General features: G+C 47.4%; 1 protein-coding gene across 4 annotated transcripts in view; it reads left to right on the forward strand.

The window, feature by feature from the left end:
• LOC135543398 (fibronectin type III domain-containing protein 3B-like) overlaps nucleotides 1-27,500 on the forward strand; it is a 153,266-nt gene that overhangs the window by 93,132 nt on the left and 32,634 nt on the right. For all 4 annotated transcript variants that reach the window (XM_064970610.1, XM_064970611.1, XM_064970613.1 and 1 more), the window contains exons 14-22: nucleotides 2,354-2,528; nucleotides 2,625-2,711; nucleotides 5,894-6,029; nucleotides 6,625-6,696; nucleotides 13,853-13,971; nucleotides 14,094-14,199; nucleotides 15,371-15,549; nucleotides 16,311-16,424; nucleotides 27,059-27,208. In XM_064970610.1, the coding sequence (XP_064826682.1) occupies nucleotides 2,354-2,528; nucleotides 2,625-2,711; nucleotides 5,894-6,029; nucleotides 6,625-6,696; nucleotides 13,853-13,971; nucleotides 14,094-14,199; nucleotides 15,371-15,549; nucleotides 16,311-16,424; nucleotides 27,059-27,208 (1,138 nt within the window). The remainder of the gene's footprint in view (nucleotides 1-2,353; nucleotides 2,529-2,624; nucleotides 2,712-5,893; nucleotides 6,030-6,624; nucleotides 6,697-13,852; nucleotides 13,972-14,093; nucleotides 14,200-15,370; nucleotides 15,550-16,310; nucleotides 16,425-27,058; nucleotides 27,209-27,500) is intronic.

Raw genomic sequence — 27,500 nt, forward strand, 5'->3', positions numbered from 1 at the left:
GCCTACGGAGCTGTGAGGGGAACGGCACCGCAGTACCTCCAGGCTCTGATCAGGCCCTACACCCAAACAAGGGCACTGCGTTCATCCACCTCTGGCCTGCTCGCCTCCCTACCACTGAGGAAGTACAGTTCCCGCTCAGCCCAGTCAAAACTGTTTGCTGCTCTGGCCCCCAATGGTGGAACAAACTCCTCACGACGCCAGGACAGCGGAGTCAATCACCACCTTCCGGAGACACCTGAAACCCCACCTCTTCAAGGAATACCTAGGATAGGATAAAGCAATCCTTCTCAACCCCCCTTAAATGATTTAGATGCACTATTGTAAAGTGGCTGTTCCACTGATGTCAGAAGGTGAATTCACCAATTTGTAAGTCGCTCTGGATAAGAGCGTCTGCTAAATGACTTAAATGTAATGTAAATGTAATGTATGGCTGTGTTGAGGTTAGTTGTCTGGTCTTACCTCTCTGAATGAGTCTCTCTCTATTTTTTTTTGTTTCCTCGCTCCTCTTGTTCTCGCATCGTTGCCGTGGGGCAGATTCCCCTGCTTGAGGCCGGTCGTTCCAGTGACAGAAAAGAGGAGGGAGTTAATGGAGGGAGTTAATGGAGGGAGTTAATGGAGGGAGTTAATGGAGGGAGTTAATGGAGGGAGTTAATGAGATGGAAGGAGTTAATGGAAGGAGTTAATGGAAGGAGTTAATGGAAGGAGTTAATGGAGGGAGATGGAGGGAGTTAATGGAGGGAGAGGGAGTTAATGGAGGAGTTAATGGAGGGAGTTAATGGAGGAGATTAGTGGACGGAGATGGAGGGAGTTGATGGAGGGAGTTGATGGAGGGAGTTGATGGAGGGAGTTGATGGAGGGAGTTGATGGAGGGAGTTGATGGAGGGAGTTGATGGAGGGAGTTGATGGAGGAGTTAGATGGAAGGGAGTTAATGGATGGAAGGAGTTGAGATGGAGGGAGTTAATGGAGGGAGTTGATGGAGGGAGATGGAAGGAGTTAATGGAGTGAGATGGAGGGAGTTAATGGAGGGAGTTGATGGAGAGAGTTAATGGAAGGAGTTAATGGAGGGAGATGGAGGGAGTTGATGGAGGGAGTTGATGGAGGGAGTTGATGGAGGGAGTTGATGGAGGGAGTTGATGGAGGGAGTTGATGGAGGGAGTTGATGGAGGGAGTTGATGGAGGGAGTTGATGGAGGGAGATGGAAGGAGTTGATGGAGGGAGATGGAAGGAGTTAATGGAGGGAGATGGAAGGAGTTAATGGAGTGAGATGGAGGGAGTTAATGGAGGGAGTTAATGGAGGGAGATGGAGAGAGTTAATGGAAGGAGTTAATGGAGGGAGATGGAGGGAGATGGAGGGAGTTAATGGAGGGAGATGGAAGGAGTTAATGGAGTTAATGGAGGGAGATGGCGGGTAGTGGACAGAGATGGAGAGTTAATGGAGGGAGTTAATGGAGGGAGTTAATGGAGGGAGTTAATGGAGGGAGTTATTGGAGGGAGTTATTGGAGGGAGTTATTGGAGGGAGTTGATGGAGGGAGTTGATGGAGGGAGTTGATGGAGGGAGTTGATGGAGGGAGTTGATGGAGGGTAGTGGACGGAGATGGAGGGAGTTAATGGAGGGTAGTGGACGGAGATGGAGGGAGTTAATGGAGGGAGTTAATGGAGGGAGTTAATGGTTGGGAGATGGAGGGTAGTGGACGGATATGGAGGGAGTTAATGGAGGGAGTTAATGGAGGGAGTTAATGGAGGGATTTAATGGAGGGTAGTGGACGGAGATGGAGGGAGTTAATGGAGGGAGTTAATGGAGGGAGTTAATGGAGGGAGTTAATGGAAGGAGTTAATGGAGGGAGATGGAGGGAGTTAATGGAAGGAGACCGAGGGAGTTAATGGAGGGAGTTAATGGAGGGAGATGGAAGGAGTTAATGGAGGGAGATGGAGGGAGTTAATGGAAGGAGACCGAGGGAGTTAATGGAGGGAGTTAATGGAGGGAGTTAATGGAGGGTAGTGGACGGAGATGGAGGGAGTTAATGGAGGGAGTTAATGGAGGGAGTTAATGGAGGGAGATGGAAGGAGTTAATGGAGGGAGATGGAGGGAGTTAATGGAAGGAGACCGAGGGAGTTAATGGAGGGAGTTAATGGAGGGAGTTAATGGAGTGAGTTAATGGAGGGAGTTAATGGAGAGAGATGGAAAGAAAGATGGAATGAGAGATGGAAAGAGGGATGGAAAGAGGGATGGAATGAGAGATGGAAAGAGAGAAAGAAAGAATGATGCAGAAGAGATAAAAGACATGAGCTCTGCTTTGTGTAGTCTAAACTCATGTCCCTCCCCCCTCTCTCTCTCCCCCCTCTCTCCACAGTGGTTTCAGTACGGAGGTTGTGTTCTACACTACAGGTACGCTGCCCTCCTGCCCCCTGGCACCGCGGCTGCTGCGGGCGGGCGTCTCCTGGGTCACGCTGGAGTGGGGCCGTCCCGAGGGCAGCGCCAACGAGGAACTAATCACATACACACTCGAGATCCAGGAGGATAATACCGTGAGTCCCACACACAGATATAATGACGCACACACACACACACATGTTCAGCAAAACGTCCGTTTAAAGGTTAACTGAGAACGTTTGACCTTCCAGGGAACAGACTTTCATCCGAAGTACTCTGGAGACAAACTAACCTCCACGGTGCAAGGCCTGAAGAGGAGCACGCAGTACAAATTCAGGGTAAGAGTGTGTCTGTCTCTGAGGTTTTATTGTGGCGAAATGGTGTCTGGTTGTGTGTTCCCGTGGAAACGGAAAAGGCTTCTATACTGCTGGAAAGACACAGTGATTGGTGTTATCGTGTGCACGAGCACACACGCACTACACAATCTGTCACCGTTTAGCAGCCATACAACTACCGTCAGCCTGTCCTCTGTGGAAATACCTGCAATTTACTGCTAAACTCAGCAAAAAAAGAAACGTCCTCACTGTCAACTGCGTTTATTTTCAGCAAACTTAAAATGTGTAAATATTTGTATGGACATAAGATTCAACAACTGAGACACAAACTGAACAAGTTCCACAGACATGTGACTAACATAAATGGAATAATGTGTTCCTGAACAAAGGGGTCAATATCTAAAGTAACAGTCAGTATCTGGTGTGGCCACCAGCTGCATTAAGTACTGCAGTGCATCTCCTCCTCATGGACTGCACCAGATTTGCCAGTTCTTGCTGTGAGATGTTACTCCCCTCTTTCACCAAGGCACCTGCAAGTTCCCAGACATTTCTGGGGGGAATAGCCCTAGCCCTCACCCTCCGATTCAACAGGTCCCAGACATTTCTGGGGGGAATGGCCCTAGCCCTCACCCTCCGATTCAACAGGTCTGAGATGTGCTCAATGGGATTGAGATCCAGGCTCTTCGCTGGCCATGGCAGAACACTGACATTCCTGTCTTGCAGGAAATCATGCACAGAATGAGCAGTATGGCTGGTGGCATTGTCATGCTGGAGGGTCATGTCAGGATGAGCCTGCAGGAAGGGTACCACATGAGGGAGGAGGATGTCTGTGACACACCGCCCCAGACCATGACGGACCCTCCACCTCCAAATCGATCCCGCTCCAGAGTACAGGCCTCGGTGTAACGCTCATTCCTTCAAGATAAACGTGAATCCGACCATCACCCCTGGTGAGACAAGACCGTGACTTGTCAGTGAAGAGCACTTTTTGCCAGTCCTGTCTGGTCCAGCGACGGTGGGTTTGTGCTCATAGGCGACGTTGTTGCCGGTGATGTCTGGTGAGGACCTGCATTACAACAGGCCTTCATGCCCTCAGGCCTATAACCACATATTACAGTCAAATATACAGGATACTAACATTCCATTCCAGCTAAACACTGTATATATAGTGTTTTGCAAAGAAACATATTTTTAAAAACATCTCAAATCTATTAATAAAAAATGTGAGAACAGTAATATTTAACACACACATGAAGGTACGTATAAGCAATCATTTCTGATGAAAAAACACACGTGTAAAATTGGTGGATATAGTGTTTTGGAAATAAACTCTCTCTCTCTCTCTCTCTCTCTCTCTCTCTCTATATATATATATATATATATATATATATATTTATTTATTTATTTATTTATTTATTTTGAAGGATTTCAATTGTTTTTGTTACAGTGACCAGCTGCCCAGTAGGAAATCCTGTTGATGTAGTGACTCATTGATTAGAGACAAGAGCATCTCTCTCTTTTCCCTTCAATTCATTCCTCCCTCTCTCTCTCTCTCTCTCTCTGTAGTGTCCATTAGTTGAGGGGATATATTGGAGAGAGAGGGAGGCAGGGAGAGAGGGAGGCAGTCAGGGAGAGAGGGAGGGGGGAGGGGGAGAGGGGTGGAAGGCAGGGAAGAGGGAGGGAGAGAGGGAGGCAGGCAGGGAGGGAGGGGGAGGGTGGAAGGTAGGGAGAGAGGGAGGCAGGGAGGGGGGAGGGTGGAAGGGGAGGGAGGCAGGCAGGCAGGGGAGAGAGGGAGGCAGGCAGGGGAGAGGGAGGCAGGAGGGAGGGAGGGGGAGGGTGGAAGGTAGGGAGAGAGGGAGGCAGGGGGGGGAGGGGTGGAGGGAGGGAGGGAGGCAGGCAGGCAGGGAGAGAGAGAGGGAGGCAGGCAGGGAGAGAGGGAGGCAGGGGGAGGGAGGGGGAAGGGAGGGAGAGAGGGAGGCAGGCAGGGAGGGAGGCAGGCAGGGAGAGCGGGAGGGAGGGAGGGAGGGAGAAAGGGAGGCAGGCAGGGAGAGAGACAGGCAGGGAGAGAAGGAGGAAGGCAGGTAGGGAGGGAGAGGGGGAGGGAGGAAGACAGGCAAGTAGGGAGGGAGAGGGAGTGGAAGGTAGGGAGGGAGAGTGGGAGGTGAATAGAGAGGCTTGGGTGTTTTTTTTGTACAATGTGTTTTTTTGTTGTTGTTGTGTGTTCTCTGAATGGCAGGTTGCACTTAAAGTCATCCAATCTGCACAGCAAGGCAGACATTTACATCACACAAAAGAGCACAGGCCAATAGCCACTAGCACAGACCTGTGCAAAACATATACAGTACAATACAAGTCATTATAGTCAGCAGTGTGATTTATTTGAAAACTTTCTTTAGAACTATGTCTTTTATAAAGAGGTGATCATTTATAGCAGTTTATTGGAAAATATGCCATCTATTTCAAATGTACAATCAAAACATAAAAAATTAAAATATTCACCCCTTTCTCTCTACCTCTTGCTCTCTCTTTGTCTTTCTCTCTCTCTTTCTGTCTTTCTCTCTCTCTCTCTCTTCTCTCTCTCTCTCTCCTCCCGCTCCCTCTCCTCTCTCTCCTCTCTCTCTCTCCTCCCGCTCCCTCTCTCTCTCTCTCCTCTCCTCTCTCTCCTCCCGCTCCCTCTCCTCTCTCTCTCTCTCCCTCTCCCTCCCTCTCTCCCTCTCCCTCCCCCTCTCTCTCTCTCTCTCTCTCTCTCTCTCTCTCTCCCTCTCCTCTCTCTCTCTTCTCTCTCCTCTCTCCCTCTCTCTCTCCCTCTCCTCTCTCTCCCTCTCCTCTCTCTCTCCCTCTCCTCCCGCTCTCCCTCTCCTCCCTCTCCACTCTCTCTCTCTCTCTCTCTCTCTCTCTCTCTCTCTCTCTCTCTCTCTCTCTCTCTCTCCTCTCCCCTCCCCTCCCTCTCTCTCTCTCTCTCTCTCTCTCTCCTCTCTCTCTCTCTCTCTCTCCTCTCCTCTCCCTCCCTCTCTCTCTCTCTCTCTCTCCTCTCCCTCCTCCCTCTCCTCTCTCCCTCTCTCTCCCTCCCTCTCATCTCTCTCCCTCTCCTCTCTCTCTCTCTCTCCTCTCTCCTCCTCTCTCTCTCCCTCTCATCCCGCTCCCTCTCCTCTCTCTCCCTCTCCTCTCTCTCTCACTCTCTGCAGCTGATAGCGTCTAACGTGGAGGGTGGCAGTAAACCCAGTGAAGTGTTGGTGTGTACTACCTGTCCTGACAAACCTGGACCCCCTTCTCACCCCCGAGTCACGACCACTACATCGTATGGCTTCACCATCACCTGGGGTAAACACACAAACACACGTGTGCATGTTTTCAGTGTGATTATTATCAATGGAGTTGTGAAACATAATGAACAAACATAAAGTAAGTGCTATTTTGTCTTGATTTCTTTCTTTCTCCCTTTCTATATCTCTCTCTCTTCCTTCTTTCTCTCTTTCTCTCTCTCTTCCTCTGTCCCTCTGTCTGTCTGTCTCTCTCTCTCTCTCTCTCTCTCTCTTCCTCTGTCCCTCTCTCTCTCTCTCTCTCTCTCTATCTTCCTCTGTCTCTCTCTCTTCTCTCTCTCTCTACCTCTCTCTTCCTCTGTCTTTCTCTCCATCTTCCTCTCTCTCTCTTCCTCTCTCTCTCTGTCCCTCTCTCTCTCTCTCTCTCTCTCTGTCTTTCTCTCACTCTCTCTTCATCTGTCTCTATCTCTCTCTCTCTCTCTCTGTCTTTCTCTCTGTCTCTCTCTCTCACTCTCTCTTCATCTGTCTCTCTCTCTCTCTTTCTTTCTCTCTGTCTCCCTTTCTTTATCTTTCTCTCTCTCTTGCTCTCTCCCTCTCTTTCTTTCTTCTGTCTCTCTGTGTCTCTATCTCTCTCTACTCCTCTGTTCTTTCTCTAGATCCTCCCCAGGACAATGGAGGTTCAGAAGTTCTGACGTATCTGCTGGAGATCTCAGAAGGCAGCTCTGACGGTACAACACTGTCCTTCTCTGTTTTAGTTTTCAAGTCAACCACCATTAGGTCTACTTCTGCAGAAATACCTGCAATGTACTGCTATATGAACACCATCAATGTACTGCTAAATAAACACCAGTAATTTACTTCTACAGTGGGGCAAAAAACTATTTAGTCAGCCACCAATTGTGCAAGTTCTCCCACTTAAAAAAGATGAGAGAGGCCTGTAATTTTCATCATAGCTACACTTCAACTATGGCAGACAAAATTAGAAATTAGAACAAAATATAAACACCAGTAATGTGCTGCTATATAAACACCAGTAATGTACTGCTATATAAACACCAGTAATGTACTGCTATATAAACACCAGTAATGTACTGCTATATAAACACCAGTAATGTACTGCTATATAAACACCAGTAATGTACTGCTATATAAACACCAGTAATGTACTGCTATATAAACACCAGTAATGTACTGCTATATAAACACCAGTAATGTTCTACTATATAAACACCAGTAATGTACTGCTATATAAACACCAGTAATGTACTGCTATATAAACACTATATAAACACCAGTAATGTACTGCTATATAAACACCAGCAATGTACTGCTATATAAACACCAGTAATGTACTGCTATATAAACACCAGAAATGTACTGCTATATAAACACCAGTAATGTTCTGCTATATAAACACCAGTAACATACTGCTATATAAACACCAGTAACACCAGTAATGTACTGCTATATAAACACCAGTAATGTACTGCTATATAAACACCAGTAATGTACTGCTATATAAACACCAGTAATGTACTGCTATATAAACACCAGTAATGTTCTACTATATAAACACCAGTAATGTTCTGCTATATAAACACCAGTAACATACTGCTATATAAACACCAGTAACACCAGTAATGTACTGCTATATAAACACCAGTAATGTACTGCTATATAAACACCAGTAATGTTCTGCTATATAAACACCAGTAACATACTGCTATATAAACACCAGTAACACCAGTAATGTACTGCTATATAAACACCAGTAATGTACTGTTATATAAACACCAACTATATAAACACCAGTAATGTTCTGCTATATAAACACCAGTACATTACTGCTATATAAACACCAGTAATGTACTGCTATATAAACACCAGTAATGTACTGCTATATAAACACCAGTAATGTACTGCTATATAAACACCAGTAATGTACTGCTATATAAACACCAGTAACATACTGCTATATAAACACCAGTAACACCAGTAATGTACTGCTATATAAACACCAGTAATGTACTGTTATATAAACACCAACTATATAAACACCAGTAATGTTCTGCTATATAAACACCAGTACATTACTGCTATATAAACACCAGTAATGTACTGCTATATAAACACCAACTATATAAACACCAGTAATGTACTGCTATATAAACACCAACTATATAAACACCAGTAATTTACTGCTATATAAACACCATCAATGTACTGCTATATAAACACCATCTATATAAACACCAGAAATGTACTGCTATATAAACACCAGTAATGTGCTGCTATATAAACACCAGTAATGTGCTGCTATATAAACACCAGCAATGTGCTGCTATACAAACACCAGCAATGTGCTGCTATATAAACACCAGCAATGTGCTGCTATATAAACACCAGCAATGTACTGCTATATAAACACCAGTAATGTACTGCTATATAAACACCATCAATGTTCTGCTATATAAACACCAGTAATGTACTGCTATATAAACACCAGTAATGTACTGCTATATAAACACCAGTAATGTACTGCTATATAAACACCAGTAACACCAGTAATGTACTGCTATATAAACACCAGTAATGTACTGCTATATAAACACCAGTAATGTACTGCTATATAAACACCAGTAATGTACTGCTATATAAACACCAGTAATGTTCTGCTATATAAACACCAGTAATGTTCTGCTATATAAACACCAGTAACATACTGCTATATAAACACCAGTAACACCAGTAATGTACTGCTATATAAACACCAGTAATGTACTGCTATATAAACACCAGTAATGTACTGCTATATAAACACCAACTATATAAACACCAGTAATGTACTGCTATATAAACACCAGTAATGTACTGCTATATAAACACCAGTAATGTACTGCTATATAAACACCAGTAATGTACTGCTATATAAACACCAGTAATGTACTGCTATATAAACACCAGTAATGTTCTGCTATATAAACACCAGTAACATACTGCTATATAAACACCAGTAACACCAGTAATGTACTGCTATATAAACACCAGTAATGTACCACTATATAAACACCAGTAATGTACCGCTATATAAACACCAGTAATGTACTGCTATATAAACACCAGTAATGTACTGCTATATAAACACCAGTAATGTACTGCTATATAAACACCAGTAATGTACTGCTATATAAACACCAGTAATGTACTGCTATATAAACACCAGTAATGTACTGCTATATAAACACCAGTAACACCAGTAATGTACTGCTATATAAACACCAGTAATGTACTGCTATATAAACACCAGTAATGTACTGCTATATAAACACCAGTAATGTTCTACTATATAAACACCAGTAATGTTCTGCTATATAAACACCAGTAACATACTGCTATATAAACACCAGTAACACCAGTAATGTACTGCTATATAAACACCAGTACATTACTGCTATATAAACACCAGTAATGTACTGCTATATAAACACCAACTATATAAACACCAGTAATGTACTGCTATATAAACACCAGTAATGTACTGCTATATAAACACCAGTAATGTACTGCTATATAAACACCAGTAATGTACTGCTATATAAACACCAGTAATGTACTGCTATATAAACACCAGTAATGTTCTGCTATATAAACACCAGTAACATACTGCTATATAAACACCAGTAACACCAGTAATGTACTGCTATATAAACACCAGTAATGTACTGTTATATAAACACCAACTATATAAACACCAGTAATGTTCTGCTATATAAACACCAGTACATTACTGCTATATAAACACCAGTAATGTACTGCTATATAAACACCAACTATATAAACACCAGTAATTTACTGCTATATAAACACCAGTAATGTACTGCTATATAAACACCAGCAATGTGCTGCTATACAAACACCAGCAATGTGCTGCTATATAAACACCAGCAATGTGCTGCTATATAAACACCAGCAATGTACTGCTATATAAACACCAGTAATGTACTGCTATATAAACACCAGTAATGTACTGCTATATAAACACCATCAATGTTCTGCTATATAAACACCAGTAATGTACTGCTATATAAACACCAGTAATGTACTGCTATATAAACACCAGTAATGTACTGCTATATAAACACCAGTAATGTACTGCTATATAAACACCAGTAATGTACTGTTATATAAACACCAACTATATAAACACCAGTAATGTTCTGCTATATAAACACCAGTACATTACTGCTATATAAACACCAGTAACATACTGCTATATAAACACCAGTAACACCAGTAATGTACTGCTATATAAACACCAGTAATGTACTGTTATATAAACACCAACTATATAAACACCAGTAATGTTCTGCTATATAAACACCAGTACATTACTGCTATATAAACACCAGTACATTACTGCTATATAAACACCAGTAATGTACTGCTATATAAACACCAGTAATGTACTGCTATATAAACACCAGTAATGTACTGCTATATAAACACCAGTAATGTACTGCTATATAAACACCAGTAATGTACTGCTATATAAACACCAGTAACGTACTGCTATATAAACACCAGTAACACCAGTAATGTACTGCTATATAAACACCAGTAATGTACTGTTATATAAACACCAGTAATGTTCTGCTATATAAACACCAGTACATTACTGCTATATAAACACCAGTAATGTACTGCTATATAAACACCAACTATATAAACACCAGTAATGTACTGCTATATAAACACCAACTATATAAACACCAGTAATTTACTGCTATATAAACACCATCAATGTACTGCTATATAAACACCAACTATATAAACACCAGTAATGTACTGCTATATAAACACCAGTAATGTGCTGCTATATAAACACCAGCAAGGTGCTGCTATACAAACACCAGCAATGTGCTGCTATATAAACACCAGCAATGTGCTGCTATATAAACACCAGCAATGTACTGCTATATAAACACCAGTAATGTACTGCTATATAAACACCATCAATGTTCTGCTATATTAACACCAGTAATGTACTGCTATATAAACACCAGTAATGTACTGCTATATAAACACCAGTAATGTACTGCTATATAAACACCAGTAATGTACTGCTATATAAACACCAGTAACACCAGTAATGTACTGCTATATAAACACCAGTAATGTACTGTTATATAAACACCAACTATATAAACACCAGTAATGTTCTGCTATATAAACACCAGTACATTACTGCTATATAAACACCAGTAATGTACTGCTATATAAACACCAGTAATGTACTGCTATATAAACACCAGTAATGTACTGCTATATAAACACAAGTAACATACTGCTATATAAACACCAGTAACACCAGTAATGTACTGCTATATAAACACCAGTAATGTACTGTTATATAAACACCAACTATATAAACACCAGTAATGTTCTGCTATATAAACACCAGTACATTACTGCTATATAAACACCAGTAATGTACTGCTATATAAACACCAACTATATAAACACCAGTAATTTACTGCTATATAAACACCATCAATGTACTGCTATATAAACACCAACTATATAAACACCAGAAATGTACTGCTATATAAACACCAGTAATGTGCTGCTATATAAACACCAGTAATGTACTGCTATATAAACACCATCAATGTTCTGCTATATTAACACCAGTAATTTACTGCTATATAAACACCAGTAATGTACTGCTATATAAACACCAGTAATGTACTGCTATATAAACACCAGTAATGTACTGCTATATAAACACCAGTAATGTTCTGCTATATAAACACCAGTAACATACTGCTATATAAACACCAGTAACACCAGTAATGTACTGCTATATAAACACCAGTAATGTACTGCTATATAAACACCAGTAATGTACTGCTATATAAACACCAGTAATGTACTGCTATATAAACACCAGTAATGTACTGCTATATAAACACCAGTAATGTACTGCTATATAAACACCAGTAATGACCTGCTATAAAAACACCAGTAATGTTCTGCTATATAAACACCAGTAACATACTGCTATATAAACACCAGTAACACCAGTAATGTACTGCTATATAAACACCAGTAATGTACTGCTATATAAACACCAACTATATAAACACCAGTAATGTACTGTTATATAAACACCAACTATATAAACACCAGTAATGTTCTGCTATATAAACACCAGTACATTACTGCTATATAAATACCAGTAATGTACTGCTGTATAAACACCAACTATATAAACACCAGTAATGTACTGCTATATAAACACCAACTATATAAACACCAGTAATTTACTGCTATATAAACACCATCAATGTACTGCTATATAAACACCAACTATATAAACACCAGTAACATACTGCTATATAAACACCAGTAACACCAGTAATGTACTGCTATATAAACACCAACTATATAAACACCAGTAATGTACTGCTATATAAACACCAACTATATAAACACCAGTAATGTACTGCTATATAAACACCAGCAATGTGCTGCTATATAAACACCAGCAATGTGCTGCTATACAAACACCAGCAATGTGCTGCTATACAAACACCAGCAATGTGCTGCTATATAAACACCAGTAATGTACTGCTATATAAACACCATCAATGTTCTGCTATATTAACACCAGTAATTTACTGCTATATAAACACCAGTAATGTGCTGCTATACAAACACCAGTAATGTGTTGTGACCTACATAATAATGAACGTCTCTTCAGAACACATTGATTAGCCTGGTCATATTCAGTTTGGTCGTAGTTTATCAACCCAACAAATTCTGAAAGCTCCCCTCTTTCTTCCACATTTTCTCCCCCTCTCCCTCCTTCTCTCTACCCACCCACTCCTTCTCTCTACCCACCCACCCACTCCTTCTCTCTACCCACCCACCCACTCCTTCTCTCTACCCACCCACTCCTTCTCTCTACCCACCCACTCCTTCTCTCTACCCACCCACCCACTCCTTCTCTCTACCCACCCACTCCTTCTCTCTACCCACCCACTCACTCTACCCCTTCTCTCTTCTCCCACTCACTCCTTCTCTCTACCCACCACTCCTTCTCTCTACCCCCACCCACTCCTTCTCTCTACCCACCCACCCACTCCTTCTCTCTACCCACTCACTCCTTCTCTCTACCCACCCACCCACTCCTTCTCTCTACCCACTCACTCCTTCTCTCTACCCACCCACCCACACCCCTTCTCTCTACCCACCCACTCCTTCTTCTCTCTACCCACCCACTCCTTCTCTTACCCACCCACCCACTCCTTCTCTCTACCCACCCACTCCTTCTCTCTACCCACCCACTCACTCCTTCTCTCTACCCACTCACTCCTTCTCTCTACCCACCCACTCACTCCTTCTCTCTACCCACCCCACCCACCCACTCCTCTCTCTCTACCCACTCCACTCCTTCTTCTCTACCCACTACCCACTCCTTCTCTCTACCCACCCACCCACTCCTTCTCTCTACCCACCCACTCCCTTCTCTCCACCCACCCACTCCTTCTCTCTACCCACCCACCCACTCCTTCTCTCTACCCACCCACCACTCCTTCTCTCTACCCACCCACTCCTTCTCTCCACCCACCCACTCCTTCTCTTTCTCTTCCCCTCTATCCCATCTATGCCCTTCCCCTTCCTCGCCCCACTTCACCCCTCTCTCTCTTCTGGTGTAGGAGTGTCACTGAACTGATATAGGTTGAAACACAGTTCTCTCCCTGTGTTGTCTGATTAATGCCAGGCATGAATGGATGTGGTGTCTTGTTGAACTGCATATATACCTCTACACACACATATTCACATACACACAAACCCTGATCTGCTGTTTGTCTTGTGCAGCGAGCCAGTGGGAGGTGGCGTACAGCGGCCCCGCTACAGAGTGTGTGTGTGAAGAACTGACGCCCGGCACAGTTTACCGCCTGCGAGTGTGTAGCATCAGCACCGGTGGACACAGCCAGGTGAAACACACACACACACACACACACACACACACACACACACACACACACACTCACACACACACACATTTAATCATACAATTAATCAATTGACCTTCCCATGATCCTCTGTGTTCTGCCAGTGTTCCTTCAGCGTTCCGGTTCGGACTTTGAGCGTCGTCCCCGAACCCTGCCAACCGCCCAGGATCGTGGGTAAAGCCAAACACAAGGAAGTACAGTTAGAATGGGGTAAACACACACACACACACACACACACACACACACACACACACACACAGTGTCTTTTACTGTCTGGAAGGTCAACCTTTGGTTGTTCTCTGCTCTTCACTGCGCCCAACCTAATACACCTGATTACGACCTTACAACACACACACACACACACACACACACACACACACACACACACACACACAGTGTCTTTTACTGTCTGGAAGGTCAACCTTTGGTTGTTCTCTGCTCTTCACTGCGCCCAACCTAATACACCTGATTACGACCTTACAACACACACACACACACACACACACACACACACACACACACACACACACACACACACACACACACACACTCTGTGTGCACCAGCTCTAAGAAACCTAATTCACTTTAATTCAGCTTTATTGCGACTCTAATGCAGCCTATCTAAACCTTAATGTAGCCTAATGTAGTCTAATTCAGCTGCATTCTATGTGATTAAAGTAGTTAGAATCGGGCAGGCCTCAATATAATGTGGCAAATGTTCCTCATTAAGATGTGTGTAGGTGTGTGTTTATGCCCGTGCGCGTGTGCAGGAGACTAACACTCCCCATTAAAAAACAGACTGAAGGACAATTGAGTGGACTGTTCTCTCTCTCTTTTTCAATCTCCCTCTTTTCCCCCCTTTATTCGCTTTCTCTGCGTCACACCATAAAGCTGTCTGAAACACATAGAGAACACTAATGAGTGGATGAAAAGACAGTTAGTTCAAACCCTCCCTCTGTTCTGCTGTGTTTGACTAGGTGCTGCAGCTTGTTATACTAGATTCAAATGTTTGTCTTCTCTCTCTCTCTCACTACCCCTCTCTTTTTCTCTCTCTCTCTATACGTCTTTCTCTACCTCTCTCTCTCTCTACCTCTCTCTAACTACCTCTCTCTCTCTACCTCTCTCTCTCACTACCCCTCTCTATTTCTCTCTCTATACCTCTTTTTCTCTCTCTACCTCTCTCTCTCTCTCTCTCTACCTCTCTACCTCTAACTACTCTCTCTCTCTCTCTCTCTACCTCTCTCTCTCTCTCTCTCTCTCTCTACCTCTCTCTCTACCTCTCTCACTCTCTACCTCTCTCTCTCTCCCCTTCTCTTTCCCTTTCTCCTTTCTTCCCCACTCTTTCTCTCTTTCCCCTCTGACCCTCCCCCTCCTCTTCCAGATGCCCTGACGTCAGAAGGTGTGTGTGAGGAGTGTGTGTTCAGTCTGGAGATGACATCATCAGAGGACGACGCTGAGTCCAGTGAGATATACAATGGGACAGAGCTGCAGTGCAGTGTGGGTAGCCTGCTGCCTGGGGCAACCTACAACTTTAGACTGAGGGCTGCCAACGAGGCTGGGGTGAGGCACACACACACACACACACACACACACACACACACACACACACACACACACACACACACACACACACCCTAATGAACGATGACCAGGGGCAGGCAGACAAACACTCTCTAGTCTAATTAATGTGATCAGTCCATCCCTGAGTGCTATTCAGACTTAGTTCAAGAGGTACTCAAACACACACACACACACACACACACACACCCGGTCTGATCAAAGTAGCAAACTGATAAGTGCTCATCAAAAATGAGGACATACAGAGGAACAAACAGAAAGTCGACTGGAGACCAATTCTCCCAGCAGCTGGTATTTAGTCCAATCAGACAGTCTTCAGTTCACTGCTCTGATCAACCATCTGCTGCAGCCTCTATCTATTCTACAGCCATGTCAAGGCACTCTGCCCCATTTAGCAATCATAGAAATGATTTGAATGCAGGAATAGTCATGCTCGAAAAGTCATGTTTGATTGATTAAAGTTTCATATGCGCCCAATCTGAGCTGAGCCTAAATCTAATTCAACGGTTGATCAAACAGACTTTATCATTTGTGAGCCTGCTACTAGAAAAATTGTTATTTTTCCTATAATGTTGCTTGTGTGTTTCCTGCCATGTGACATGTATGCTTCCTGCCATGTGACCTGTATGCTTCCTGTCATGTGACCTACGTGTTTCCTGTCATGTGACCGGTGTGTTTCCTGTCATGTGACCTGTTATGTTTCCTGTCACATGACCAGTGTGTTTCCTGTTTACTTCCTGCAGTTCGGAGAGTACTCTGAGGCAGTGGAGGTGACGACAGCAGCGGGTCCTCCAGGCCAGTGTGTGGCGCCACTCATCACTCTGAACAACACCACCTGTCTAACAGTCAGCTGGGAGGTACTGTCTATCTATCTTCTTTACCCTCTGTCTATACTTCCATCTATAACAGAGAAAATATGAACTTCAGTCTGCCTCCAAATAACAAGAGAGAGTGAGGGAGAGAGAGTAGAGAGAGGGGTAGTGAGAGTGTAGAGAGAGGGGTAGAGAGAGAGAGAGCGCGTAGAGAGAGAGAAAGTAGTAGTAGAGAGAGTAGAGAGAGGGGTAGAGAGAGAGAGAGAGAGTGGAGAGGGGTAGAGAGAGGACAAGGGGTAGAGAGAGAGTAGAGAGGGGTAGAGAGAGAGTGGAGAGGGGTAGAGAGAGGACAAGGGGTAGAGAGAGGGGTAGAGAGTAGAGAAAGAGAGAGGTAAAGAGAGAGAGAGTAGATAGAGGGATAGATAGAGAGTAGAGAGGGGTAGACAGAGGGTAGAGAGAGGACAAGGGGTAGAGAGAGAGTGGAGAGGGGTAGAGAGAGGACAAGGGGTAGAGAGAGAGTAGAGAGGGGTAGAGAGAGGGAGTGGAGAGGGGTAGAGAGAGTGAGTGGAGAGGGGTAGAGAGAGTGAGTGGAGAGGGGTAGAGAGAGTGAGTGGAGAGGGGTAGAGAGAGGGGTGGAGGGGGTAGAGAGATGGAGTGGAGAGGGGTAGAGAGAGAGAGGAGTGGAGAGGGGTAGAGAGAGAGGAGAGAGGGGGAGAGAGAGAGAGAGGGAGTGGAGAGGGGTAGAGAGAGGAGTGGAGAGGGGTAGAGAGAGGAGTGGAGAGGGGTAGAGAGAGAGAGGAGAGGAGTAGAGAGAGAGAGTGGAGAGGGGTAGAGAGAGGAGAGGGGTAGAGAGAGGAGAGAGGGGAGAGAGGAGAGGGGGAGAGGGAGAGGGAGAGGGAGAGAGAGGGGAGGAGAGGGGTAGAGAGAGAGGAGAGGGGTAGAGAGAGGGAGAGAGAGAGAGAGAGAGAGGGGTAGAGAGAGAGAGGAGAGGGGTAGAGAGAGGGGTAGAGAGAGAGAGAGAGAGAGAGAGGGGTAGAGAGAGAGGGAGTGGAGGGGTAGAGAGAGAGGAGGAGTAGAGAGAGAGAGGAGAGGGGTAGAGAGAGAGGAGAGGGGTAGAGAGAGGAGAGAGGGGAGAGAGAGGAGGGGTAGAGAGAGGGGAGAGGGGTAGGGGAGAGAGGGGGGGGGAGAGAGAGAGGGGTAGAGAGAGAGGAGAGGGGTAGAGAGAGAGAGAGAGGGGTAGAGAGAGAGAGAGAGAGAGAGGGGTAGAGAGAGAGAGTAGAGAGAGGGGTAGAGAGGGGTAGAGAGAGAGAGAGAGAGAGAGAGAGATAGAGAGAGAGAGGGTAGGAGAGAGAGGGGAGAGGGGAGAGAGAGGAGAGGGGTAGAGAGAGAGAGAGCGAGAGGAGAGGGGTAGAGAGAGAGCGGAGAGGGGTAGAGAGAGAGCGGAGAGGGGTAGAGAGAGAGCGGAGAGGGGTAGAGAGAGGGAGAGGGAGAGAGAGAGAGAGAGAGAGTGGAGAGGGGTAGAGAGAGAGAGAGTGGAGAGGGGTAGAGAGAGAGAGAGTGGAGAGGGGTAGAGAGAGAGAGAGAGGAGAGGGGTGGAGAGAGAGAAGAGAGGAGAGGGGTAGAGAGAGAGAAAGGAGAGGGGTAGAGAGAGGAGAGGGGTAGAGAGAGAGAGAGAGAGGAGAGGGGTAGAGAGAGAGAGAGAGAGGAGAGGGGTAGAGAGAGAGAGAGAGGAGAGGGGTAGAGAGAGAGAGAGAGAGGGGTAGAGAGAGAGAGAGGAGGGGTAGAGAGAGAGAGAGAGGGAGAGGGGTAGAGAGAGAGAGAGGAGAGGGAGAGAGAGAGAGTGGAGAGGGGTAGAGAGAGAGTGGAGAGGGGTAGAGAGAGGACACGGGGTAGAGAGAGATTAGAGAGGGGTAGAGAGTAGAGAAAGAGAGAGGTAGAGAGAGAGAGTAGATAGAGGGATAGATAGAGAGTAGAGAGGGGTAGACAGAGGGTAGAGAGGGGTAGACAGAGGGTAGAGAGAGAGTAGAGGGGTAGAGAGAGAGTAGAGGGGTAGAGAGAGAGTAGAGGGGTAGAGAGAGAGTAGAGGGGTAGAGAGAGAGGACAAGGGGTAGAGAGAGAGTGGAGAGGGGTAGAGAGAGAGTGGAGAGGGGTAGAGAGAGAGTGGAGAGGGGTAGAGAGAGAGTGGAGAGGGGTAGAGAGAGAGTGGAGAGGGGTAGAGAGTGGAGAGGGGTAGAGAGAGTGGAGAGGGGTAGAGAGAGAGAGGGGTAGAGAGAGAGGGGAGAGGGGTAGAGAGAGAGAGAGAGAGAGGGAAAGAGAGAGAGAGAGAGGAGAGGGGTAGAGAGAGAGTGGAGAGGGGTAGACAGAGGGTAGAGAGAGGACAAGGGGTAGAGAGAGAGTGGAGAGGGGTAGAGAGTAGAGAAAGAGAGAGGGAAAGAGAGAGAGAGAGTAGAAAGAGGGATAGATAGAGAGTAGAGAGGGGTAGACAGAGGGTAGAGAGAGGACAAGGGGTAGAGAGAGAGTGAAGAGGGGTAGAGAGAGAGAGTGGAGAGGGGTAGAGAGAGAGAGGGAGAGGGGTAGAGAGAGAGAGGAGAGGGGTAGAGAGAGAGAGAGGAGAGGGGTAGAGAGAGGAGAGGGGGTAGAGAGAGAGAGGAGAGGGGTAGAGAGAGAGAGGAGAGGGGTAGAGAGAGGGAGGAGAGGGGTAGAGAGGGAGAGAGAGAGAGAGGAGAGGAGAGGGGAGAGAGAGGAGAGGGGTAGAGAGAGAGTGGAGAGGGGGGAGAGAGAGAGTGGAGAGGGGTAGAGAGAGAGAGTGGAGAGGGGTAGAGAGAGAGAGAGGAGAGGGGGAGAGAGAGAGAGAGAGGAGAGGGGTAGAGAGAGGAAGGGGGTAGAGAGAGAGAGCGGTAGAGAGAGAACGTAGTAGTAGAGAGAGTAGAGAGAGGGGTAGAGAGTAGAGAAAGAGAGAGGGAAAGAGAGAGAGTAGATAGAGGGATAGATAGAGAGTAGAGAGGGGTAGACAGAGGGTAGAGAGAGAGGACAAGGGGTAGAGAGAGAGTAGGAGAGAGGGGTAGAGAGAGAGGACAAGGGGTAGAGAGAGAGTGGAGAGGGGTAGAGAGAGAGTGGAGAGGGGTAGAGAGAGGGGTAGAGAGAGAGAGGAGGAGAGGGGTGGAGAGAGAGGGGAGAGGGGTAGAGAGAGAGGGGAGAGGGGTAGAGAGAGAGGGGAGATGGGTAGAGAGAGAGAGGAGAGGGGTAGAGAGAGAGAGAGCACGTAGAGAGAGAGAAAGTAGTAGTAGAGAGAGTAGAGAGAGGGGTAGAGAGAGAGAGTAGAGAGGGGTAGAGAGTAGAGAAAGAGAGAGGGAAAGAGAGAGAGAGGAGAGTGGTAGGGAGAGGGAGAGGGGTAGAGAGAGAGAGTGGAGAGTGGTAGAGAGAGGACAAGGGGTAGAGAGAGAGAGGAGAGGGGTAGAGAGTAGGGAAAGAGAGAGAGAGGAGAGGGGTAGAGAGAGAGAGGAGAGGGGTAGAGAGAGAGGAGAGGGGTAGAGAGAGAGAGGAGAGGGGTAGAGAGAGAGAGGAGAGGGGTAGAGAGAGAGAGAGGGGAGAGGGAGAGAGAGAGAGGAGAGAAGGAGAGAGAGGAGAGGGGTAGAGAGAGAGAGAGAGGGGTAGAGAGAGGTAGAGAGGGAGAGAGAGAGAGGGGTAGAGAGAGAGGGGTAGAGAGAGGAGAGGGGTAGAGAGAGAGAGGGTAGAGGAGAGGGGGTAGGAGAGGGAGAGGAGAGGGGTAGACAGAGGGTAGAGAGAGAGAGAGAGGGGTAGAGAGAGAGAGGAGAGGGGTAGAGAGAGAGAGGAGAGAGAGAGGGGAGAGAGAGAGAGTAGATAGAGGGATAGATAGAGAGTAGAGAGGGGTAGACAGAGGGTAGAGAGAGAGGGAAGGGGTAGAGAGAGGACAAGGTGTAGAGAGAGGACAAGGGGTAGAGAGAGGGGAGGGGGTAGAGAGAGGAGAGGAAGGGGTAGAGAGAGAGGACAAGGGGTAGAGAGAGAGGACAGAAGGGGTAGAGAGAGAGGACAAGGGGTAGAGAGAGAGGACAAGGGGGTAGAGAGAGAGGACAAGGGGGTAGAGAGAGAGTAGAGAGGGGTAGAGAGAGAGAGAGAGGAGAGGGGTAGAGAGAGAGAGAGAGAGGAGAGGGGTAGAGAGTAGAGAGAGAGAGAGGGAAAGAGAGAGAGAGAGAGAGGGGGTAGAGAGAGAGTGGAGAGGGGTAGAGAGAGAGAGAGAGGAGAGGGGTAGAGAGAGGGTAGAGAGAGAGAGAGGAGAGGGGTAGAGAGAGAGAGAGGAGGGGGTAGAGAGAGAGAGAAGAGGGGTAGAGAGAGAGAGTGGAGAGGGGTAGAGAGAGAGAGGAGAGGGGTAGAGAGAGAGAGGAGAGGGGGGTAGAGAGAGAGAGAGAGAGGGGGAGAGAGAGAGGAGAGGGGTAGAGAGAGGGAGGAGAGGGGTAGAGAGAGGGAGAGAGGGAGAGGGAGAGAGAGAGAGAGAGGAGAGGGGTAGAGAGAGAGTGGAGAGGGGTAGAGAGAGAGTGGAGAGGGGTAGAGAGAGAGAGTGGAGAGGGGTAGAGAGAGAGAGAGGAGAGGGGTAGAGAGAGAGAGAGGGAGAGGGGTAGAGAGAGGAAGGGGGTAGAGAGAGAGAGCGCGTAGAGAGAGAGAACGTAGTAGTAGAGAGAGTAGAGAGAGGGGTAGAGAGTAGAGAAAGAGAGAGGGAAAGAGAGAGAGTAGATAGAGGGATAGATAGAGAGTAGAGAGGGGTAGACAGAGGTTAGAGAGAGAGGACAAGGGGTAGAGAGAGAGTAGAGAGGGGTAGAGAGAGAGGACAAGGGGTAGAGAGAGAGTGGAGAGGGGTAGAGAGAGAGTGGAGAGGGGTAGAGAGAGGGGTAGAGAGAGAGAGAGGAGAGGGGTGGAGAGAGAGGGGAGAGGGGTAGAGAGAGAGGGGAGAGGGGTAGAGAGAGAGGGAGATGGGTAGAGAGAGAGGAGAGGGGTAGAGAGAGAGAGAGCACGTAGAGAGAGAGAAAGTAGTAGTAGAGAGAGTAGAGAGAGGGGTAGAGCGAGAGAGTAGAGAGGGGTAGAGAGTAGAGAAAGAGAGAGGGAAAGAGAGAGAGAGGAGAGTGGTAGGGAGAGGGAGAGGGGTAGAGAGAGAGAGTGGAGAGTGGTAGAGAGAGGACAAGGGGTAGAGAGAGAGAGGAGAGGGGTAGAGAGTAGGGAAAGAGAGAGAGAGGAGAGGGGTAGAGAGAGAGAGGGAGAGGGGTAGAGAGAGGAGAGGGGTAGAGAGAGAGAGAGGAGAGGGGTAGAGAGAGAGGAGAGGGTAGAGAGAGAGAGGAGAGGGGTAGAGAGAGAGGGAGGAGAGGGGTAGAGAGAGAGAGAGAGAGAGGGGTAGAGAGAGAGAGAGGAGAGGGGGAGAGAGAGAGAGAGAAGGAGAGAGAGGAGAGTAGAGGGGAGAGAGAGAGAGGAGAGGGGTAGAGAGAGAGAGGAGAGGGGTAGAGAGAGAGAGAGGAGAGGGGTAGAGAGAGGAGAGGAGGAGAGGGGTAGAGAGAGGGTAGGAGAGGAGAGGGGTAGACAGAGGGTAGAGAGAGAGAGGAGAGGGGTAGAGAGAGAGAGGAGAGAGGGGTAGAGAGTAGAGAAAGAGAGAGGGAAAGAGAGAGAGAGTAGATAGAGGGATAGATAGAGAGTAGAGAGGGGTAGACAGAGGGTAGAGAGAGAGGACAAGGGGTAGAGAGAGGACAAGGGGTAGAGAGAGGACAAGGTGTAGAGAGAGGACAAGGGGTAGAGAGAGGACAAGGGGTAGAGAGAGGACAAGGGGTAGAGAGAGGACAAGGGGTAGAGAGAGGACAAGGGGTAGAGAGAGGACAAGGGGTAGAGAGAGGACAAGGGGTAGAGAGAGAGGACAAGGGGTAGAGAGAGAGGACAAGGGGTAGAGAGAGAGTAGAGAGGGGTAGAGAGAGAGAGAGAGAGAGAGGGGTAGAGAGAGAGAGAGAGGAGAGGGGTAGAGAGTAGAGAAAGTGAGAGGGAAAGAGAGAGAAAGAGGAGAGGGGTAGAGAGAGAGTGGAGAGGGGTAGAGAGAGAGAGAGGAGAGGGGTAGACGGAGGGTAGAGAGAGAGAGAGGAGAGGGGTAGAGAGAGAAAGAGGAGAGGGGTAGAGAGAGAGAGGAGAGGGGGTAGAGAGAGAGCGCGTAGAGAGAGAGAACGTAGTAGTAGAGAGAGTAGAGAGAGGGGTAGAGAGTAGAGAAAGAGAGAGGGAAAGAGAGAGAGAGAGTAGATAGAGGGATAGACAGAGGGTAGAGAGGGGTAGAGAGAGAGGACAAGGGGTAGAGAGAGAGTAGAGAGAGAGAGAGGAGAGGGGTAGACAGAGGTGTTTAGAGAGGAGAGGTGTAGAGAGAGAGAGGAGTGGTAGAGAGAGAGAGAGGAGAGGGATAGAGAGAGGAGAGGGGTAGAGAGAGAGAAAGTAGTAGTAGAGAGAGTAGAGAGAGGGGTAGAGAGTAGAGAGGGGTAGAGAGTAGAGAAAGAGAGAGGGAAAGAGAGAGAGAGAGGAGAGGGGTAGAGAGAGAGAGAGGAGAGAGAGGGGAGAGAGAGAGAGAGAGGAGAGGGGTAGAGAGAGAGAGTGGAGAGGGGTAGAGAGTGGAGAGGGGTAGAGAGAGAGAGTGGAGAGGGGGTAGAGAGAGAGAGTAGAGAGGGGTAGAGAGAGAGTGGAGAGGGGTAGAGAGAGAGAGTAGAGAGGGGTAGACGGAGGGTAGAGAGAGAGAGAGAGAGAGGAGAGGGGTAGACAGAGAGAGAGGAGAGGGGTAGAGAGAGAGAGAAAGTAGTAGTAGAGAGGGGTAGAGAGAGAGAGAGAGTAGAGAGGGGTAGAGAGTAGAGAAAAGAGAGGGGGAAGAGAGAGAGTAGATAGAGGGATAGACAGAGGGTAGAGAGGGGTAGACAGAGGGTAGAGAGAGAGGACAAGGGGTAGTAGAGAGAGAGAGAGGAGAGGGGTAGAGAGTAGAGAGAGAGAGGGAAAGAGAGAGAGAGGGGAGAGGGGTAGAGAGAGAGAGGAGAGGGGTAGAGAGAGAGAGGAGAGGGAAAGAGAGAGAGAGGAGAGGGGTAGAGAGAGAGTGGAGAGGGGTAGAGAGAGGAGAGGGGTAGACAGAGAGAGAGGAGAGGGGTAGAGAGAGAGAGGAGAGGGGTAGAGAGAGGAGAGGGGTAGAGAGAGAGAGAGTGGAGAGGGGTAGAGAGAGAGAGTGGAGAGGGGTAGAGAGAGAGAGTGGAGAGTGGTAGAGAGAGGACAAGGGGTAGAGAGAGAGAGAGGAGAGGGGTAGAGAGAGGACAAGGGGTAGAGGGGTAGAGAGAGAGAGAGAGGGGTAGAGAGTAGAGAAAGAGAGAGGGAAAGAGAGAGAGAGAGGGGAGAGGGGTAGAGAGAGCGAGGAGAGGGGTAGAGAGAGGAGAGGGGTAGAGAGAGGAGAGGGGTAGAGAGAGAGAGGAGAGGGGTAGAGAGAGGAGAGGGGTAGAGAGAGGAGAGGGGTAGAGAGAGAGGGAGGAGAGGGGGAGAGAGCGAGGAGAGGGGTAGAGAGAGGGAGGAGAGGGGTAGAGAGGGGAGAGAGGAGAGGGAAAGAGAGAGAGAGAGAGGAGAGGGGTAGAGAGAGAGTGGAGAGGGGTAGAGAGAGAGTGGAGAGGGGTAGAGAGAGAGTGGAGAGGGGTAGAGAGAGAGAGTGGAGAGGGGTAGAGAGAGAGAGAGGGAGAGGGGTAGAGAGAGAGAGAGGAGAGGGGTAGAGAGAGGAAGGGGGTAGAGAGAGAGAGAGCGGGTAGAGAGAGAACGTAGTAGTAGAGAGAGAGAGAGAGAGGGGAGAGAGTAGAGAAGAGAGAGAGGTAGAGAGAGAGTAGATAGAGGGATAGATAGAGAGTAGAGAGGGGTAGACAGAGGTTAGAGAGAGAGGACAAGGGGTAGAGAGAGAGTAGAGAGGGGTAGAGAGAGAGAGGAGAGGGGTAGAGAGTAGGGAAAGAGAGAGAGAGGAGAGGGATAGAGAGAGAGAGGAGAGGAGAGGGGTAGAGAGAGAGAGAGTGGAGAGGGGTAGAGAGAGAGAGAGGAGAGGGGTAGAGAGAGAGGGAGCACGTAGAAAGAGAAAGTAGTAGTAGTAGAGAGAGTAGAGAGAGGGGTAGAGAGAGTAGAGAGGGGTAGAGAGAGGGAAAGAGAGAGATAGAGAGTAGATAGAGGGATAGATAGAGAGTTGAGAGTGGTAGACAGAGGGTAGAGAGAGCGGACAAGGGGTAGAGAGAGAGCAGAGAGGGGTAGAGAGAGAGCGGAGAGGGGTAGAGAGAGAGCGGAGAGGGGTAGAGAGAGAGCGGAGAGGGGTAGAGAGAGAGAGAGAGAGGGAGAGGGGAGAGAGAGAGAGGAGAGGGGAGAGAGAGAGTAGAGAGGGGGTAGAGAGTAGAGAAAGAGAGGGGTAGAGAGAGAGGGAGGAGAGGGGTAGAGAGAGAGAGAGGAGAGTGGTAGAGAGAGAGAGAGGAGAGGGGTAGAGAGAGAGAGGAGAGGGGTAGAGAGAGAGAGGAGAGGGGTAGAGAGAGAGAGAGAGAGAGGAGAGCGGTAGAGAGAGAGAGAGGAGAGGGGTAGAGAGAGAGAGAGCGTAGAGAGAGAGAAAGTAGTAGTAGAGAGAGGGGTAGAGAGAGAGAGAGTAGAGAGGGGTACAGAGTAGAGAGGGAAAGAGAGAGAGTAGATAGAGGGATAGATAGAGAGTAGAGAGGGTTAGACAGAGGGTAGAGAGAGAGGAAAAGGGGTAGAGAGAGAGTGGAGGGGGTAGAGAGAGAGTGGAGGGGGTAGAGAGAGAGTGGAGGGGGTAGAGAGAGAGTGGAGGGGGTAGAGAGAGTGGAGAGGGGTAGAGAGAGTGGAGAGGGGTAGAGAGAGTGGAGAGGGGTAGAGAGAGAGGAGAGGGGTAGAGAGTAGAGAGGGGGAGAGAGGGAGAGGGCGTAGAGAGAGAGAGAGAGGAGAGGGGTAGAGAGTAGAGAAAGAGAGAGGGAAAGAGAGAGAGAGAGGAGAGGGGTAGAGAGAGAGAGTAGAGGGGTAGAGAGAGGAGGGGTAGAGAGAGAGAGGAGAGGGGTAGAGAGAGAGAGAGAGAGGGGTAGAGAGAGAGAGGAGAGGGGTAGAGAGAGAGAGAGCGCGGTAGAGAGAGAGAAAGTAGTAGTAGAGAGAGTAGAGAGAGGGGTAGAGAGTAGAGAAAGAGAGAGGGAAAGAGAGAGAGATTAGATAGAGGGATAGATAGATTAGAGAGGGGTAGAGAGAGAGTGGAGAGAGAGGACAAGGGGTAGAGAGAGAGTAGAGAGTGGTAGAGAGAGAGAGGAGAGGGGTAGAGATAGAGAGGAGATGGGTAGAGAGAGAGTGGGGATGGATAGAGAGAGTACAAGGGGTAGAGAGAGAGTAGAGAAAGAGAGGGGTAGAGAGTAGAGAAAGAGAGAGGGAAAGAGAGAGAGAGTAGATAGAGGAATATATAGAGAGTAGAGAAGGGTAGACAGAGGGTAGAGAGAGAGAGAGAGTAGAGAGGGGTAGAGAGAGAGTAGAGAGGGGTAGAGAAATAGAGAGAGAGTAGATAGAGGGATAGATAGAGTAGAGAGGGGTAGACAGAGGGGTAGAGAGAGTAGATAGAGGGATAGATAGAGTAGATAGAGGGATAGATAGAGAGTAGAGAGGGGTAGACAGAGGGTTAGAGAGAGAGTAGAGAGGGGTAGAAAGAGGGATAGATAGAGGGATAGATAGAGAGTAGAGAGGGGTAGACAGAGGGGTAGAGAGAGAGTAGAGAGGGGTAGACAGAGGGTGGAGAGAGAGGACAAACATTACCTCCAAATAACAAGAGACGGTAGAGAGAGAGAGGAGAGGGGTAGAGAGAGAGAGAGAGGAGAGGGGTAGAGAGGGAGAGGGGTAGAGAGAGAGCGAGTAGAGGGGTAGAGAGAGAGAGAGAGGAGAGGGGTAGAGAGAGAGAGAGAGAGGAGAGGGGTAGAGAGAGAGAGAGAGAGGAGAGGGGTAGAGAGAGAGAGATGGTGTTCCAAAAAAGGTCCAGTCACCAGGACCACAAATACAAATTCCATCTCAACACTGTTGCCCTAGAGCACACAAAAAACTATACATACCTTGGCCTAAACATCAGCGCCACAGGTAACTTCCACAAAGCTGTGAACGATCTGAGAGACAAGGCAAGAAGGGCATTCTATGCCATCAAAAGGAACATAAATTTCAACATACCAATTAGGATTTGGCTAAAAATACTTGAATCAGTCATAGAGCCCATTGCCCTTTATGGTTGTGAGGTCTGGGGTCCGCTCACCAACCAAGACTTTACAAAATGGGACAAACACCAAATTGAGACTCTGCACGCAGAATTCTGCAAAAATATCCTCCGTGTACAACGTAGAACACCAAATAATGCATGCAGAGCAGAATTAGGCCGATACCCACTAATTATCAAAATCCAGAAAAGAGCTGTTAAATTCTATAACCACCTAAAAGGAAGCGATTCCCAAACCTTCCACAACAAAGCCAGAGAGAGAGAAAGTAGAGAGAGAAAAAATAGTTCCCAGAGTGTTTACATGCGTCTCGTGTCTGATTGGATGTTTGGTTCCTTCCTGTTCTGTGTGTTTCTCCTGTGTAATCTGGTGGGTGTTCTAAGACGTTCTGTGTTGTGGTTGTGTGTGTTGTAGAGTCCTGAAGGATCAGGCTCTGACATATCAGAGTATCGCCTGGACTGGTCCAGGGAGGAGGAGCCGATGGAGCTGATCTACTGTGGACCAGAGACCCAGTGTGAAGTATCAGACCTGACCCCCGCAACACACTACTGCTGTAGACTACAGGTATACACACACACACTACTGCTGTAGACTACAGGTATACACACACACACTACTGCTGTAGACTACAGGTATACACACACACACACACTACTGCTGTAGACTACAGGTATATACACACACACACACTACTGCTGTAGACTACAGGTATACACACACACACACACACACACTACTGCTGTAGACTACAGGTATATACACACACACACACACACTACTGCTGTAGACTACAGGTATACACACACACACTACTGCTGTAGACTACAGGTATACACACACACACTACTGCTGTAGA

The sequence above is a fragment of the Oncorhynchus masou genome, chromosome 7 (assembly GCF_036934945.1).
Source record: "Oncorhynchus masou masou isolate Uvic2021 chromosome 7, UVic_Omas_1.1, whole genome shotgun sequence".
NCBI classification, from domain to species: Eukaryota; Metazoa; Chordata; class Actinopteri; order Salmoniformes; family Salmonidae; genus Oncorhynchus; species Oncorhynchus masou.